Source organism: Silurus meridionalis, chromosome 2 (genome assembly GCF_014805685.1).
Source record: "Silurus meridionalis isolate SWU-2019-XX chromosome 2, ASM1480568v1, whole genome shotgun sequence".
Classification (NCBI taxonomy): Eukaryota; Metazoa; Chordata; class Actinopteri; order Siluriformes; family Siluridae; genus Silurus; species Silurus meridionalis.
Genome location: NC_060885.1, coordinates 22,596,837 through 22,613,013, shown reverse-complemented (window position 1 = coordinate 22,613,013; position 16,177 = coordinate 22,596,837). Strand labels below are relative to the sequence as shown.

The 16,177-nt window shown below is 39.7% G+C and overlaps 1 protein-coding gene across 2 annotated transcripts in view; it reads right to left on the bottom strand.

Moving 5' to 3' along the window:
- Positions 1–399: 399 nt before the first annotated feature.
- Positions 400–16,177, bottom strand: part of camkmt (calmodulin-lysine N-methyltransferase) — a 101,286-nt gene continuing 85,508 nt past the window's right edge. For both annotated transcript variants that reach the window (XM_046864988.1, XM_046864996.1), the window contains 5 exons: positions 14,887–14,953; positions 13,311–13,385; positions 8,072–8,135; positions 5,574–5,705; positions 400–692 (listed from right to left, as the gene is read on the bottom strand). In XM_046864988.1, coding sequence (XP_046720944.1) covers positions 600–692; positions 5,574–5,705; positions 8,072–8,135; positions 13,311–13,385; positions 14,887–14,953 — 431 coding nt within the window. In that variant the 3' untranslated portion in view covers positions 400–599. The remainder of the gene's footprint in view (positions 693–5,573; positions 5,706–8,071; positions 8,136–13,310; positions 13,386–14,886; positions 14,954–16,177) is intronic.

The following is a 16,177-nucleotide window of genomic DNA, read 5'->3' as shown; positions in this document are numbered from 1 at the left end:
TTATCTGCAACGTATTTGGAATGGATTTCTCAAACGATTTGGAAAGCCTGTAGGTTTCAGGCTAATATATAGTAAAAAAAATAAATGCCTTAATTTTACTAAGAGAAGGGTTTTCCCTGGTTGCCGAACATTTATTTCCTTTACTTGTCCAATGCTAAGGGATGAATGGAATAAAATAGTGATTATGCACAGTAGCATTGGATTGATTTATGCATGAAGTGCATAATTAGGCCAACTATTATGCAATAAGCCATGCCATTAAGCACCCATCCATCTATTCATTCATCAGGTGCCTGTTTAAAATAGCAATATTCACTGCACCATATAAAGATATTACAGTTATTTTCATTACACACAGTTCTTAAGAAGATGGCTGTGCTCTGTGTGCCCTTGCCTCTGTTTAACACACTTTTTTTTTTATTGCACAGAAACAAGGTCAGGCGTGAGTTCACACAGCAGTAGAATCCCACACACTCCAACACCTACTGTGTGTTTTAAAAGCATTATGGACATAAGAGTGGAAAAAAAGGCTAGGTTGAGTAAACCCTGGGTATCACAGTGGCAGAGCCAGGGGGTGGCACAGCAGAGGTCTGCCAGGTTCACAGCAGGTGTGGACTGGGTATGTGGGTGAGGGTAAGCAGCACCGGATAGTGGATGTTCTCGTCATATGCCTCCTTTCCCTCTCTTTTCATCTAGAAAAGAAAAACATAAGCCAACATCAGCATATCTTCTTCTGCATATTGAGGGACTGAGAAGCTGCTGTGTGAGAAAAACTGAGTGTCTAGAGCTTCTAAAGTCACAATTTTTCCAGGGGTCTCCAAATAGTAGTTAAATCATGCAAAATATTAAATATTGTTATTATTATTGAATTTGCCTCTACTAAACTGAACCCTCAGTCGAGTGTTACTGGTAAATAAGACAATTTGTCCTTCTGAATAACTGTGAAGTGTTTATCATAAGTCAAGCTAAATATTCATATGAAAATGTTGTTATTCTTGAGGACTTTGATAGGAACACCTATACACATATACATTCATGCAATTTTCTATTCATTCAATTGTGTGGCAGCAGTACAATGCATAGAATCATTCCAATAAGAGCATAAAGGTGGTTGTAGCTTAGTGGTTAAAGCACTGGACTCTGGATCAGAAGGTCATGGGTTTAAATCCCAGCTCCTGCCCTTAAGCCAAATTTAGGGTGGGCAGCTTGAGCATTGTTTCTTTATATGTGCATCTCTTTATAGCCACAATTTACCATCTTTAGTTCTACTTCCAGCATGATAATGCACCACATCAAAAAGCAAAGGAAGTCACTGAGAACTTGTTTCAGAAGCATGACAATGAGTTCAGGGCTCTATAGTGGCCTTTTCCTTTTCAGTTACCAGTCACCATTGGGTGCGGTTGAAGGGAGAAGAGGTGGTGAAGGTGGAGGAGTTTAGGTACCTGGGATCAACAGAAAAAAAAAGAATAGAGAGTGTGTTAGAGAAGTGAAGAAAAGCATGCAGGCAGGGTGGAGTTGGAGGCGAAGAGAGACAGAAGGCGAGACATGCAATGTTGTATGGTTTAGAGACAGTGGCATTGACCAAAAGACAATAGGCAGAGCAGGAGGTGACAGAGCTAAAGTTGTTGAGATTTTCATTGGGAGTGACGAGGGTGGACAGGATTAGAAACGAGTTTATTAGAGACACAGCGCATTTAGGACGTTTTGGGGACAAAGTGAGAATGGCACGATTGAGATGGTTTGGACATGTGCAGAGGAGGGACATGGGGTATATCAGTAGGAGAATGCTGAGGATGGAGCCACCAGGAGGGAGGAAAAGAGGAAGGTCAAGGAGGAGGTTTATGGATGTGGTGAGAGAAGACATGCAGGGAGTTGGTTTGAAAGAGGACAGTAGTATGGTAGCATGGACACGGATGATCCTCTATGGAGACGGATGATCCACTGTGGCAACCCCTAATTGGGAGCAGCCAAAAGAAGAAGTAGTCACCTTTGGGCATTGTACTTTTTTTAGGACAGTTTTTCTACACCGTCAATTGTTTAACCACCCGAAGGCAATTTCTAAGTCTGTGTTCTATCTAGATTATATTTAATTTTGAAAAACATTTCTTTTTAGTCCTAATTCACCCTTAACATATAAAAGCAAGTACTAACTTCTTTGCACCCGGTGCTCCCCTATTTCTTCTCTTTTCCTAAGCATGAGTCAAATCACCACCGCAAGCACTTTAGGAAAGACACTAAGTGCCACACTTCATGACTGCTTCACAGTGAGTTACAACTGAGGTGTCTGCATGAGAGACATCATCCTCAGCAGGCTACAGGCCCTCAGGGGCCACTTTTCCATAACAATCCCACAGCACACGCCATTACTGCCAGCCAGCTCTGTTTGTTGCCAGCCGAGTCTTGCCCTGTCCCGGCCAATCGGCTTGCGTGCAGTACAAACACAATCTGCCATGTGAGCTCGATGAGTTCTGTGCAATCCAGTTATGAAAATGTTCATTATTTTTAAATAGAACGTTGATTTGTTTGGGAAAAAAAACCCAACAACCGATGACATTTGAGATTTGAGTTTAATCTCAAAATAACCGACTTAAATTTTATTTGATAAAAAAAAAACCACTGATGCTTTGGATCAGCAAAATTATTTACTTGTTTTTTTATGACACACATAATTGTTTAGAAATGTGCTTTTGTGAACCCGTGTTGGACGTTTTATTAGTCAGAACGCTCATAACCTATTTTACGCAAGGAAAACAGCACCCAAGCTGCAAGCTCATACACCCACCGTATACAAAACCCTGCCTTGGCTGTTTTTTTTGCTCTGTGGCTGGAGGTGGGCAGATGAAAGACTCCCTTCTTAGACTTCATGTGTGTTATCGCTCTCTCCACCTCCTCGACGCAGCGACCGGTTGAACCTGTGACCCCCCAGTAATCAGGACGGCCAGTCGGCCAACACTAAACCCACTGCAGGGACCAACATTCAAATGTCACAGCCGAGGGAGAGAGAGAAAGTGAGAGCGAGAGAGAAAGGGGGACAGAGGGAGAGATAGAGAGGGAGTGAAAAAGGATTTGAAGAAAGAGAGATATAGAGTGAGAGAGTGATATAAGCAAGAGGCTTTGCAGGGAGAGAGAGAGAGAGAGAGAGAGAGAGAGAGAGAGAGAGAGAGAGAGAGAGAGAGAGAGAAATAAAAAGAGAGAACCGACAAGCTTGCAAAGGTGAAAAGTTTAACAAGCAAAGCTGTTCCTCCTGATCACAGGCTGCAAACCAGCTTCATGGGTGGTTGGATAAATCGGCTCGTACGTTTTAAATCGTACTGCCGCCAAGATGCAAAGCATTTAGTTTACTGCCACCCCCTCCCTCCTTTTCCTCCTCTGTTATTTATTTTTTTAACTTCTTCAGCTGCTAAGCAGGTCCTGAGAGAATGAGGGACAGGCTGAACATCAGCATGCTTAAACTGCAGCCCCCTCCCCAGAAATTGGATGGACGGCTGGATTGGATAGAAAAGGACATGAGGGAGGACAAGTAGTCAGACAGCTGGAAGAGAGGAAGCATACATTAAGGCACACTTGTATGTGTGAGGCGTTTGCATGTGTGATTTATGTGTGTGTTTATAGAGGGAGGGGGAATGTTGGTTCTTTTTGGGGGGGTAAGGGGGATTGTCAGAATTAAAATTCATGACTCTCTCTTCACCACCAACCGAGTAACAAGATTAAGACGGGCGGGCGGAAAATAGCAGCATTATCAGGCGGCTTGCAGTCCTCCAGCTGCTGCAGTTCTATTCCAGAACAGTGGGGATAAGAGGATAACATGCAGCCCCCTTTGCCGCAGCCACACACATCCTCGACATATCTTGCAACACTGCTTTGGGTCGGGACGAGAGGAAGGTTTTTTTGGGAGGGGGGGTCAAAGGGAACGCCTCAATCTTCAGGACATCAGAGAGTACAGCTGACGAGAGACCGGCGGGTGTGAGAATTAAGATAACACCAACATGCATTAAAATACTGTATTTTGCATTATTACTAGTTATGTCAAACCAGCTTTTTTTTTTGGGAAAAAAAAAATTGTGATGAACAGTCTGGCTACAGCTCTTGAATAGCATCTTTTTCAAGAAACAAACACAGACAGACAAAACAGCACACGCACGATGCTCATCAGAAGATAAGAAATGGGACTTAATCACCTTTTGATATGATGCAGCCACTTCAGATATCACTGCTATCACATAAACAGCTGTACATCCAGCTGGCAAAATGCAAAGAATGCACGCACTTGCACACGCACACGCACACACACACACTTACACACATACAGGTAGCAGTAGGCGAACACTTGACTCGTCTCACCATTATTATCGTTATCCACACAGTAGGTGGTCTGTTCAATAAGTCTAAGGTATCCAGGAACACCAGGGCAGTATGCTTTTGTGTGTGTGTGTTCAGGTGCATCCCAGAGTGAATATTACGTCCACTTATAAATATACTGATCGTATAAATCACAATTTGAGGCCATTTGTAAACTAGTGAAAGCTTCCTGACTTTTTTGTTCGGTTTGCAATATAATCGCATAATCTTTTATTCCCGTTGTACACAACGCATCCTTCCCATAACGCTCCGGAGACGATTATTCGCTCCCGGTGTTTCGGCTATTGTGTTAACATAATTACATGAGGACAGTGGGAATGAAGTGGCCTAAAGTGACGCGTCGAAATGATTTTCATCGTGCGGCTCGTTTCCAACCTGGCTGAGAGAACACGAGAAAAAGAGAGCGTGATGGGAATGACATGTTTATTTTAGGATAATACAAGGGGCCGTTCGGTTGTCATATTATAATGCCATGAGCAAGGCTTTCCCTCCCCTTCTAACTGTCTCCTTCCTTCTACTTTTAAACCATCGCTCGGTTTTGCATGGTTCTCCCTCCCTCTCTGGTCACCGACAGCTCTAAATTAATTCTCACACCGAGTCTGAGCTCGTTGTGAGGTTTTTTTTTCTGTTATTTTATTTATTTATTTTTTTTAGGCACCCACTTCTGGCCACCCACGACTAGTGGTGGAGTGGCCACTCAAAAAGGGCTGTGGAAATAAAACCCAAATCACTTAGTGCCAGGGCCATTTTCCTCAGGCATGGGCAGGTCTGCCCGTCAGGCTTACAGGGCCTAATGGTCCTCACAGTTCCTCAGCAGCCAAAAATAGCAGCCAGTGCCATTAACCAGCTGTTAACCAGCTGGACTCCGCAGTTGCTGCTGCCAGCCCCGTGCTTGGGCCGATAGATGGCCATGATGACAAAGGGCAATGACTAACCCTCGCTTTTTTTTCTTCCTTGCTCGCCGAGTTTCCACACACTGAGTTTATCTCCTCTGAGTCTTTCTTTTTACATTTAGATTGTGTTTTTTTTTATCACAAGTTAAATGCACAGGAAGGAGTAGCACTCATAGGTAGGGTACACTGACACACAACCTTCAACAATCTGCTGAAAGTAAAAAAAAAAAATAATAGTACGTTATATTTATTATACCGGCACATCTAATAGAATGAAGTACATACACACATGTTGAAAAATTTCGGTTGATAATTGCTTACCTTTATATGCAGATCCCATATGATCGAGTCGTAATTGTCATAGCGGCACACTAGGAGTCCTGCTCTTTCTGCCAGTCTACAGAATTCTGTCAGTGTGTCTCCCCTAGTAGGGGCAAACACCAATGCTGTGCCCTACACACACACACACACACACACACACACACACACACACAAAACACTTGTTTGTTTTACTATATTTGTGAGAAAATTCCACAATTTTAACTGTTCTTAATCTATTAATTGTAAGTACTATACAAATTCAAATAATTTGAATTTGAATTTTATTTCTCAAAAATATATGCAAAAGAAAATAAACTAAAACACCCCCGATTTCCTCTAAGACCAAGGCAATGTCCCCACAAGGAGGAAATCTGTGGGGTGTTTTAGTTTTTTTGTGAATTGACTTAAAAGTAGTGGGTTTTTTTTGTTGTTTTTTTTTTTTTTTAAATAGTTTTATTACATTAGGAAAGTAGGAGTGTTTGTTGTTAAATGTTGGCAAGTCCAGGCCAAATGCAATTCTTAAAATATGGAAAATATGTTTCTAGGAATTCCTCTTAATGGTCACTCATGGGATCAGCAGCCAAGTATTAAAAATGATTCAGCTTTTTATTAAAGTGATAATATATACTACCTTTAACATCCTTTTTGGCATTTGAATAACCATGTGTCCACCAAAATATATTCCAAACAGCAAAGAATAAACTAAACAAAAAGTTTCATCACAAATAAATAAGAGAAGCAGACTCAGTCGTCAGAATTACACTTGCAGCAATAAATGATGATTGTGATTAAGGATCTAAGCTCTATCCGGCAGTGACGCATCAACAGAAGAGACGTGGTATCAGACACAGCTTCGCTGCAAGTGCTGGTTTGCATTATTACATTCTATTTGATTTCTCCCAGGTATTATATTAGATAATAAACGAAAAAGATTAAAGCTCAACTAATCCAATCAATTGCGCATCCCCACCCTTTATAGATCAACAGGCGGTGGACAACCAGCCGTGCTAAGAGGATTACTCAAAGGTTCAAAGTTTCTTTGAAATCCTTCGACGTTAAATACTGTTTCATATTTCCGCGCATTTCATTGTTTCAATTAAACCGAGGCCTCGACGCAAAGGAAGCAAACAAACAACAAACACACGACGACGAGAAGTTGGATCGCCTTCTCGTCTCTACTACAGCTCTCGTCTTCGTTTTATTAGCCTTTATGTTGGACTGTGAGCTGAAAACACACACTTCCTCTTACAATTTTGTTAATCTCAGGCTGCGTAAGGCGACTACTCACTCGCTTTCATTTAAAAATAAAAAATTTAGTCATTAAAGAAAAAATTAATTGCTTTTCCAAAATCCAATTGGCCGACATGCTCATGTTTTCGGCCATTAATAATGTTTCAGGCCAAACTGTTTTAATGACAAAATTAATCGCTCACTCTCTTGAATTTGAAGTGTTATTGTTTTTATACCTGAAGCACAACCGCAATTTGTTACATGGTTGGAACGACTAGACTTATATATATATATATATATATATATATATATATATATATATATATATATATATATATATATATATATATATATATATCTCACATTTCAGCAACGATTTTATTATATGTTCTCACTATGCAGCTTGTTTATCAGTACAGATTTACTGTCCTCTGAGAATAACTCAACATACTGTACAGCCAATATAAAATGCTGGCAAAAATGTATAAATTGTAAATCAATATTGTTATAATTATTTTTATTGTTCGTAGCATGAAAATCTGGAAATAAAATTTTGTTCTGGAATTGTACTTGCTTTATCCTTCTTTTTCGATTGCTCTGTATATAATACCTTTATCATGTCTTTATTTCTATCTACACAGTTTTTTTATATTTATATATTTTTACAATTTCAATAATATATTTATTTTTTTTTCTCTAATTTTGCATGACCTTTTTGTTAGGCTTGCTTTTGCAATCTATATGTGGAATTATTTGTCATGCCAGTACAATACCAAAACACTAAAAACAGATAGAGAGAGAGAGAGAGAGAGAGAGAGAGAGAGAGAGATTTTTTACCAGTACTATTTTTCTCTGTCTCTCTCTCTCTCTCTCTCTCTCTCACACACACATTTTTTTTATATAAAGACATCCAGCATGAAGTACTTGGGGGACAGAAAAATTGGGCGATAAATACAAATCGGTTGCTATCTTTAAAGCGTTTTTCTATTTATTGTGGCTCTGGCAGCGGTGGCTCTTATCACAGAGCTGATAACGCCAAGCATCAAATATGAGAAAGCCCAATTCAAGTTCCACATAATAAGTATTAAAGTATTACATGATATTAACCCTGCCATTCCATTACTCCCTCAATCACTGAACAGTGCCTAATTACACAGTGAGAATTCAAGAGCACATGCAAGTATTCTTACACACACACACACACACACACACACACACACACACACACACACACACACAGAAATGCCACAACCACCGCAAACACTTACATCAGGCCGTAGTAATCTCCTTAGAGCATCAACCAGGCAGGCTCTGTACTGGTCAAGGAACAGGCTGTGAGAGAAAGAAGATGAAGGAAAGGAGTGCGAGAAAGAGATTAGAATGTTTTTCAATGATACTGGATTGAGATAAAGCAGGAGGTTATTTTATTCTTTTGTTTACGAGAAAATTTCACCATCAATGTGGAAATCGACTTGTAGTACTCATATCCTATCTGTAGTAGATATGTAGATGGGTTTACAATTTCATGCCTTGCTTGCAATATGTAAATAGACAATCATTGTCTAAAATACACATCAGTCTAAATCCATGCATACACGTTTTCATCTATCTACAGAATCAGGTTATAATAATAATAATAATCACAATGGGAATGATGTTTGTGGTCCAAATGTGACAATCTTACAACAGAATTATACTGTTGTTACTGTTTTTAATGCTGTCCATAACCATGAGTTTCGTTATATGTCTGTTTTATGGCAGGCACTTGCACATGTGTGTGTTTGTGTGTATGTGTGTGTGTGTGTGTGTGTGTGTGTGTGTCTCAGAGAGTGTTTATGTCACAGTCATTTCTGCTCGAGTGCTTATGTGTAATTGAGAGTAAGCTAATCACTGTTAGTATATGTACAAATGTGCAGCAGTGTGTAACTATTTGTGAGACAGGCAATGCAGTAATCGTGTGTGTGTGTGTGTGTGTGTGTGTGTGTGTGTGTGTGTGTGTGTGTGTGTGTTTGTGTATTTATGACTGGCTGAGCATGAGCTCTATTTTGGCTGATGATTTCAGTCTGAGGAGTCACAGGGAACAATATAAAGAAAGAAGACTTTAGCTTTTGTCCTGTTGTGCTCTTTTGTCCTATTCCTCTCTTTCTCTCTCTCTATAGTGATCACTCGTTCTCTAGCTCATACATGCTACTAAAAGAAGAGGTTTCTATTGACTAGAAAACACTCGGTCATTAAACACAATCAGGTTACATTTTATCAATAAATAACATGCACATGCATTGCATTGACAGTGAGTTACACACACACACACACACACACACACACACACACACACACACACACACACACACACACACACACACACACACACACACACACACACATATATATATATATATATATATATATATATATATATATATATAAACACAGCAATCAGTCATCAGTCTTAATGATGAACAGTTTCCATCCTGTGGGACATTCGAACAGAAGAGTCCAAAAGATGTCAAGATGACCTTTATGCTCACATGCAATGCTTAACATGGCGTCGCATCAGTGCCCGACCTGTTCACCCTATGTTTTGGGTGGAGCAGGTCAGAGTGGACAATAGAATGGCCAACTGACAGACAAAGCAAACGAGGGGTTGACCTTAACTTGCACAAAGCTCCCTTCCCGCTCCCTGACTTCGACACTTCCTCTTCCACTTCCTCCTATCCACCTGTCATTCAGATGATCCCATCATAGATACTATGGAAAAAGCCCAAATCTTGCTTACACTTTATTCAAAAATTCTATTTAAGCCCACATGACAATACACCAAACGGACAAAATTCTGTGGAAAATTCTGCACATAATATGTGCTTTTTGAACATCCCATTCCATATTTAGTCCACATTTTGCTGTTATAATAACTTCCACTCTTCTGGAAAGATGTTCCACTAGACTTTGGAGTGTAGTTATGAAGATTTGAGATCATTCAATCACAAGGATGTTAGTAAAGTCAGGTACCGATGTAGGTGAGGTGAGAAGGGATGGGGTGCAGTGTTCACATTCATCCCAAAGGGAGTTTAATAGGATTGAGGTCAGAGCTTTATAGCAGGCCACTCAAGATCTTCATGGTGCTGGCTTTGTGCACAGGGATATTCACATATAGTGTAGCTGGAAAAGTCAGGTGTCCCAATACTTTTGTCCAACTCATTTGTGTAACTCATATCCATGGCATTAAAAATCAATATGAAACACTGTTTAGGGTTGATACTAAAATTCCGAATAAAACTCAGGTGGTATATTAATAGATATGAACAGTGGGGATAACAAAATGATATTTTAAATAATATATCAGTAATTTTACTTCCCAGGTTATAATTATGCTATGCTGCTTTTTGTAATGTAATGCTAATTTGCTTTTATTAACCATTCTAAGTGCAAACAATGCATTTCATGTATTTTAGATTTTTTAATTAGAAATTGCTTTAGTAGCATTTTGTTAATTATCAAAAATAAAATGAGGAGTCAAATGATGAACGTTTTAGAATTTGATTCGTATGGTTGTGGCTGTGAAGATTTTCAATTAAAAGCTAATTGTTTTGGAAGCATTGTGAGAAAGCAGCTGATCTTCATTAAGCGTCATTAGAATTATATTATCATGACTTGTGCTCAAAAAATCACCATAAACATCAGCAAAGTTTGGTAACAAAAGAAAACTGCACCAAAGTAGTAAACCAACAATGGTGATCATAAATTTCAGGATACTTCCTCGGAAATCTTTGCTGTCTCTCAAAGGAGGCTCACACTTGGCTTACCATGTAGCTTCTAACAAACTGATAATCCAAACAAATACTAAATCGGAAAAGAAAGGGCAAATAAAACATAAATATGAATGTTTTGAGATAGGACATGCACAAACCAAAGAACATGGAGGAGCTGAAAAAGTTTTATATGAATGAATGGACCAAAAGCTTCAAACATTGTCAGGAACCTAAAGTAACCTATATTACTTGTTTGCTCATTTTCAGAAAGGGTGTCCGAAGGTCTGGGTCTTTTAAATGTTAAATCATGTAAATAAAATGTATATCTATTTTTATGTTATGTAATAAACTTTGGATTAAATGTAACATGTCTTCATGCAGAAAAACACCATATGTTTAGGCAGCACACTTTTGGAAACACTCACAAATATATTTATCTATATGCCTACATCTTTTTAAGACTGATTTCCACATGAATTCCTCCTGTGCTCAATTAGAACAATATTCTTCCATATGGAGTAGACTCTCTCTTTGGAAGAAACTAAATATAGAAGGCATTCCACAGGCCCGACCAAATTCATAGATCCTTCCTCTGAGAATCCTAACTGGGTTAATCTGGACGCAGAATCCCTCAGATTATGTCGAGTATAATCTGTGTGGAGTTCCAGAGAGTGGTTTGCCATTCTGACCCCACTTCCACACTTAATCTGGAATAATCCCACCTGCCTCAGTCTGCTTGCTGCCATGAGACCTTACAGGTATCGACACAGAAGTGGCCCGGAAAAAGCATTTTTACTGATTGCTCTTCCGGATCATACGGTGTTTCTTAGCATCTTATTCTGATTAGCAACCATCAGAGTAGTGAACCATTCTTTTTTTTTTTCTGTGGCTGTGGGTTTCTTTTTTTTTTAAGTCAACCTTATACACATTGGTTTCCTTCCTTTTGCTTGGACTAATGTTATTCATGTGGGGAACAAAAAAAAAAGAAAAAACCTCCTCTTTTGTCTTTATCAGGCTAGACCATAAAAAGCAAAATAACTTGAACTGGGAAGAGATACATAAAATGTATAATCAATGTTTTTATAATGGCTGTGCTACCTTCTGGCTCTCCCTTTAAGTTATGCTGCCATAGCTAGTCTTAATTTCTTAACCTTTTCATAAACTCTTTATCTCTGTCAAGTTGTTTGGGACAATTTCCATTGTTAAAAGCGCTCTACAAATAAAGCTGACTTGCACTGGGTTTTTAAATGAACTCTAATCAGTGTGCATGCTCTTAAAAGTGCATGAAATGGTACTACTAATAAGTCATACGCATAAAAATGCTTCCTTGTACTGATAATCAGACATAAAGAGTGCCGTAAACCCATGTTTCAAAACTCCAACTCTAGCGCTTCCTCCTTCTCCCCCGGTGCGAGGGTCTTGGCGTTACATGCCGCGTTCCTGGGTGCCTGTCTGAAAGACTGTAATTAATGGAAGCAGAAGTACGGCTGTTGACCTTTTCGCAGGTGATCGCCGCTGCTGTGATGTTCATTAATCTCCGAGAGATCACTCTCCTGATGATGGCAATTACGGGCGAGCGGCTGGCAAAAGCGACGGGGGGAAGGCCGCGGCGGCGTGAGTCATCTCCGACGCTGCTCACCCTTTTATGCGTGCCCACACACACACGCAGAGTCTTCTTACAGCACACACATCATCCACACACTGGCCTTCTCCTGTTCATGTCACCCAGTGTATTAGCTGGCATTTTGTGGCATTAGAATAATAGTAGGATTTGGTGGGTTTTCGAGATTATCAGCAGTATCATTATGCAGCCTGCAACACGTTCACCACTCATACTGATTCTTATGTTACATAAAGCGCACTTTGTGCAAGGTAATGAGCGATTTATTGACGCAATAATACGCCTAAAGGCTAATGCGTTTCGGGCGAAAAATCTTTACACTCAATGTGTAGGTTTGGATTTTATATACGAATTTTTATATACAAATTTTTCTCGCATAGAGAAAGTACTGCAAATACTTGGACATCATTCTGAAATTATTCAAACTTTCAGTTAGATTCAGTTGATAATATAAAAAACTGTAACGCCAGCCAATCGCAGACCGTTCAACCTTAAGCTGTTGCAGGAATTTCAATTCATTCGAACTAGCTAATATCGCAGTATCGCCACGTCAGTTTATGTTGCATAATTAGCAAGAATGATGTTGAAGCTCTGTTGTTTTTGTTGTTTTTTTTTAAACAAAGATTAAAAACAAATCCGGATTGAGATCTATGTTAAGAAGCAGGCTAATTGAAATGTTTGTGTTATTCTCTCCCGCTCTCTGTCTCTCTCTCCCGGCTCCTCACACTGGCGTAATTATTTGCAATTTGCCTAAGACATCCATTTGCTGGGACGTCGAGCATGAAAAAAAGAGGCAATTTGGGGAAAAATGAAAATGCCTGGCGGGGTTAGCCAAGGGGAAGTAACACGGTGCCAGCCTTCGGGCTGAAGGCTGCCATCTGATAAGAGTCGCGCGAGTGTGGATATTAACGCACCGTCACCGGGCCAACGAGCCGTGAGCTGTTATTGAGGGTGTGGACATATTGTGTCTGAAAAAGCTGCTACAGGGTGAGATATGATATTTGGCTCATGGTGACGTGAGTAGGAAAAAAAAAAAATACCTGCACTCCCTGTAGACAATGTGTAACAAATGTAATGCTTGTGATCACTTTCGAATGGAGTGAGGTAAGTGTGTCATAGAACTGATGAACGACTTACCAATCAGCGCACATGACCACGTCAAAGCGGCCCTCCATCGCGGCCACGTCTCTCTCGCTGTCCCATCTCACCACCCTGACAAATGAATAAAGACTCAGAATTATGAGAGTTTAGTTCGGAAAATGACGAGGAATGAGAAATAATACTTTTTGGAATTGACTTTTTTTTTCCAAGGCTAATGAATGACTGATGAAGTGCCACAGACAAGTGGGCGAAATGTCTTTAAAATTATACCCAGCACAGTCACTGTGACTTTCTTACTACTAGCACTAATGTCTGGTTTAATCAAATTGCTCCAGTCTCGAGTCACAGCACTTATATCCCACTAACTGTTACATAAAATTCCCTATCCAAAACCCAGATCAAGCTACCACACCTGCCATTTTTATTCCCTCTGCTTTCTTGTCTTGTCTTATTTCTTTTTTTTCCACTACCTATCTTCACGTCTGTGCTACGGCAGCTTTTTTATCTTCGTGCAAGAGAATCTGATTATTAATTAGCTATTATTAACACTCAGTAAACAAAAATTATGTCTTGTGGAAATACAATCTCCTCTCTCAGTGGGGGGCCACACCACTTATTCACAGAGTTGAGAAAGAGAAACCCCCCCACATCCAATCATCACCGACCTTCACCCCTCTTAAAGCGCGTGCTCTGACAGGAAGCCTAATCTCTAAAGAAAACAATCAAAGTAATGCAGGCTAATTATACATTTACTCATGCACTTCATCAGCCCAGGGTAAATATGGAAGGAGGAGGGAGGAGTGCCGAGAGAAGAGCGCTTAGATCACTGAATACCAAAATTATTTTAGGTGATAATACGTTTCAATGGCTGCACGCAGACTGCAAAACCCTTTGTTGTGGGAAACCAGGAAGACGAGACTCGGGATGAGACGCGGTTCTCGATATTCAAACCTCCCAATCAAGATACAGGACGTTTCCAGGACGTCTTGGATCAGAGGGCAACTTGAAGGCAAGTGGCCCTCATTCAGGGTGATTATATTAATCAGTACAGGGACCCTAAAGTCATGGGTTCGAAATGGGGTTCACGTCGCAAAGCCAGGCACTCTGCAATTTTTGGATTATTGCTACATAAATGTCAAATCAATATTGTTTTTTTATTTTTTTATATATATAAAGCTCAAACTCAAAAACTTATTGATCAACTCACAACAACAATTTGGTGTAAAAACTAAGAAAAGATGCATTTTTCCATGCACTGTAAACTGAAGTTCCATAAAACGTGTGTGAGTATAATTAAACCCAAAAATATACATAACGTTAAACATATTAAAGATTCTGTGTATATTAACATTAACGTGGTGTATCAAGTGTAGGTTATGTTCTTCACTCTAATAGCTCCATAAAAAAAGCACGATAATACATTTATATTTTTATCTATATGCTTACTATTTGAATAAACATACAATGGCTATGGAAGAGATAGTGACATTTCAAGAGCTTTTGGGGTCATAATTTCAACAAACAGGTGTTCTATATCTGAGATCTGCTATAAATCTACGTAGCCTTACATCAGAGGTTTTGATATACTGTATACTTTTAACTGAGAGCCCACCTGCTGGACACGTTGGTGCAGGTGAACATTCCGGCTTGTCTATTCCTCTCGATAACACCACGCACATCTGCAACGGAGGTTAAGGCAACACACACACACCCAACACACACTGTCTTCCACACCCGCATTGAATTGCAGAGCATTACATTTTTTTCGTTGCATTGTGTTGTGTTGAATCGAATCGAAATCTACACTGCATCTGTACCTGCTTCATATGTATCTTTAATGTACCATATCATTGACTGCATTGGCCTCAGTTATAGAGATGCACATCCCTAATTTCTATTGTTAGTTCATGCAGGCCCTACATGTCTTCCATCCTTTTTTCTTCTATCTAGCTTACTTTTGATCACTTCTTGAGACGGTGAATAAGAAAGCTTTTAACATGCCCCCAATGAGCCTCCCCGCATTGCGCTATACCACAGGATTGATGGCAACCCATCTATTAATAGACTAGACTGCAGTTTTTAAAGCTAATTCAATTAGGATTTCTGCCTCTTCGCTTCCTGCTTGCTCTCACTGTGCGCCAAACAGCCGTAGCAAATCCAATCTATAGCCAGGAGCACAGTTTGGAGGCTGTGTCCCCGGTGGAGGAGAGCGGGTGGAAGAGAGCCTGTAGAAGTGTGTCACACGGGTGCGATCAGCCGTTAAGGAGATAGAGTAGAGCTTACAGTGTAATCTCATCAGGAGAAGCCCACTGAGGAAAAGGTCAGAAATGCTGGGTCTCATATTGGCATTCACACATGTAGACGAACACATTTAAAAACTCCTCTATTTTTACTCTGTGACCAGTTTTCTTTTTTTTCTTTTACATACATGGACTAATAAAACATATAAGTCAAATGAGCACAGTTGAAAATTCACAAAATCCTAATCATTCATTTAACATATATTTAAAATGCATATGCACATTTGCTTTTGAATAACTTTGCATTTTTTTTCTTTTTTATATCCCTTATTTATGTCATAAGGCTGTTGGAGGACTCAGAGTAAGAATTTCATTGTATGATGTAACATTCTGTTTCCTGTACATATGACAATAAACTCTTGTACCATTAAGCTTAAAATAATCTATAAAAACAGACAACATAATGTTTAATAATGTTTTCATACTGTTTTCATATGTAACCTGCATAGTATTTAACTTATGGGCAGTGGTAGTCCAGTGGTTAAGGCTCTGGGTTACTGATCACAAGGTCAGCGGTTCAAGCCCCAGCACAGCCAAGCTACCACTGTTGAGCCCTTGAGCAAGGCACTTAACCCTATCAGCTCCAGGGGCGCCGTACCATGG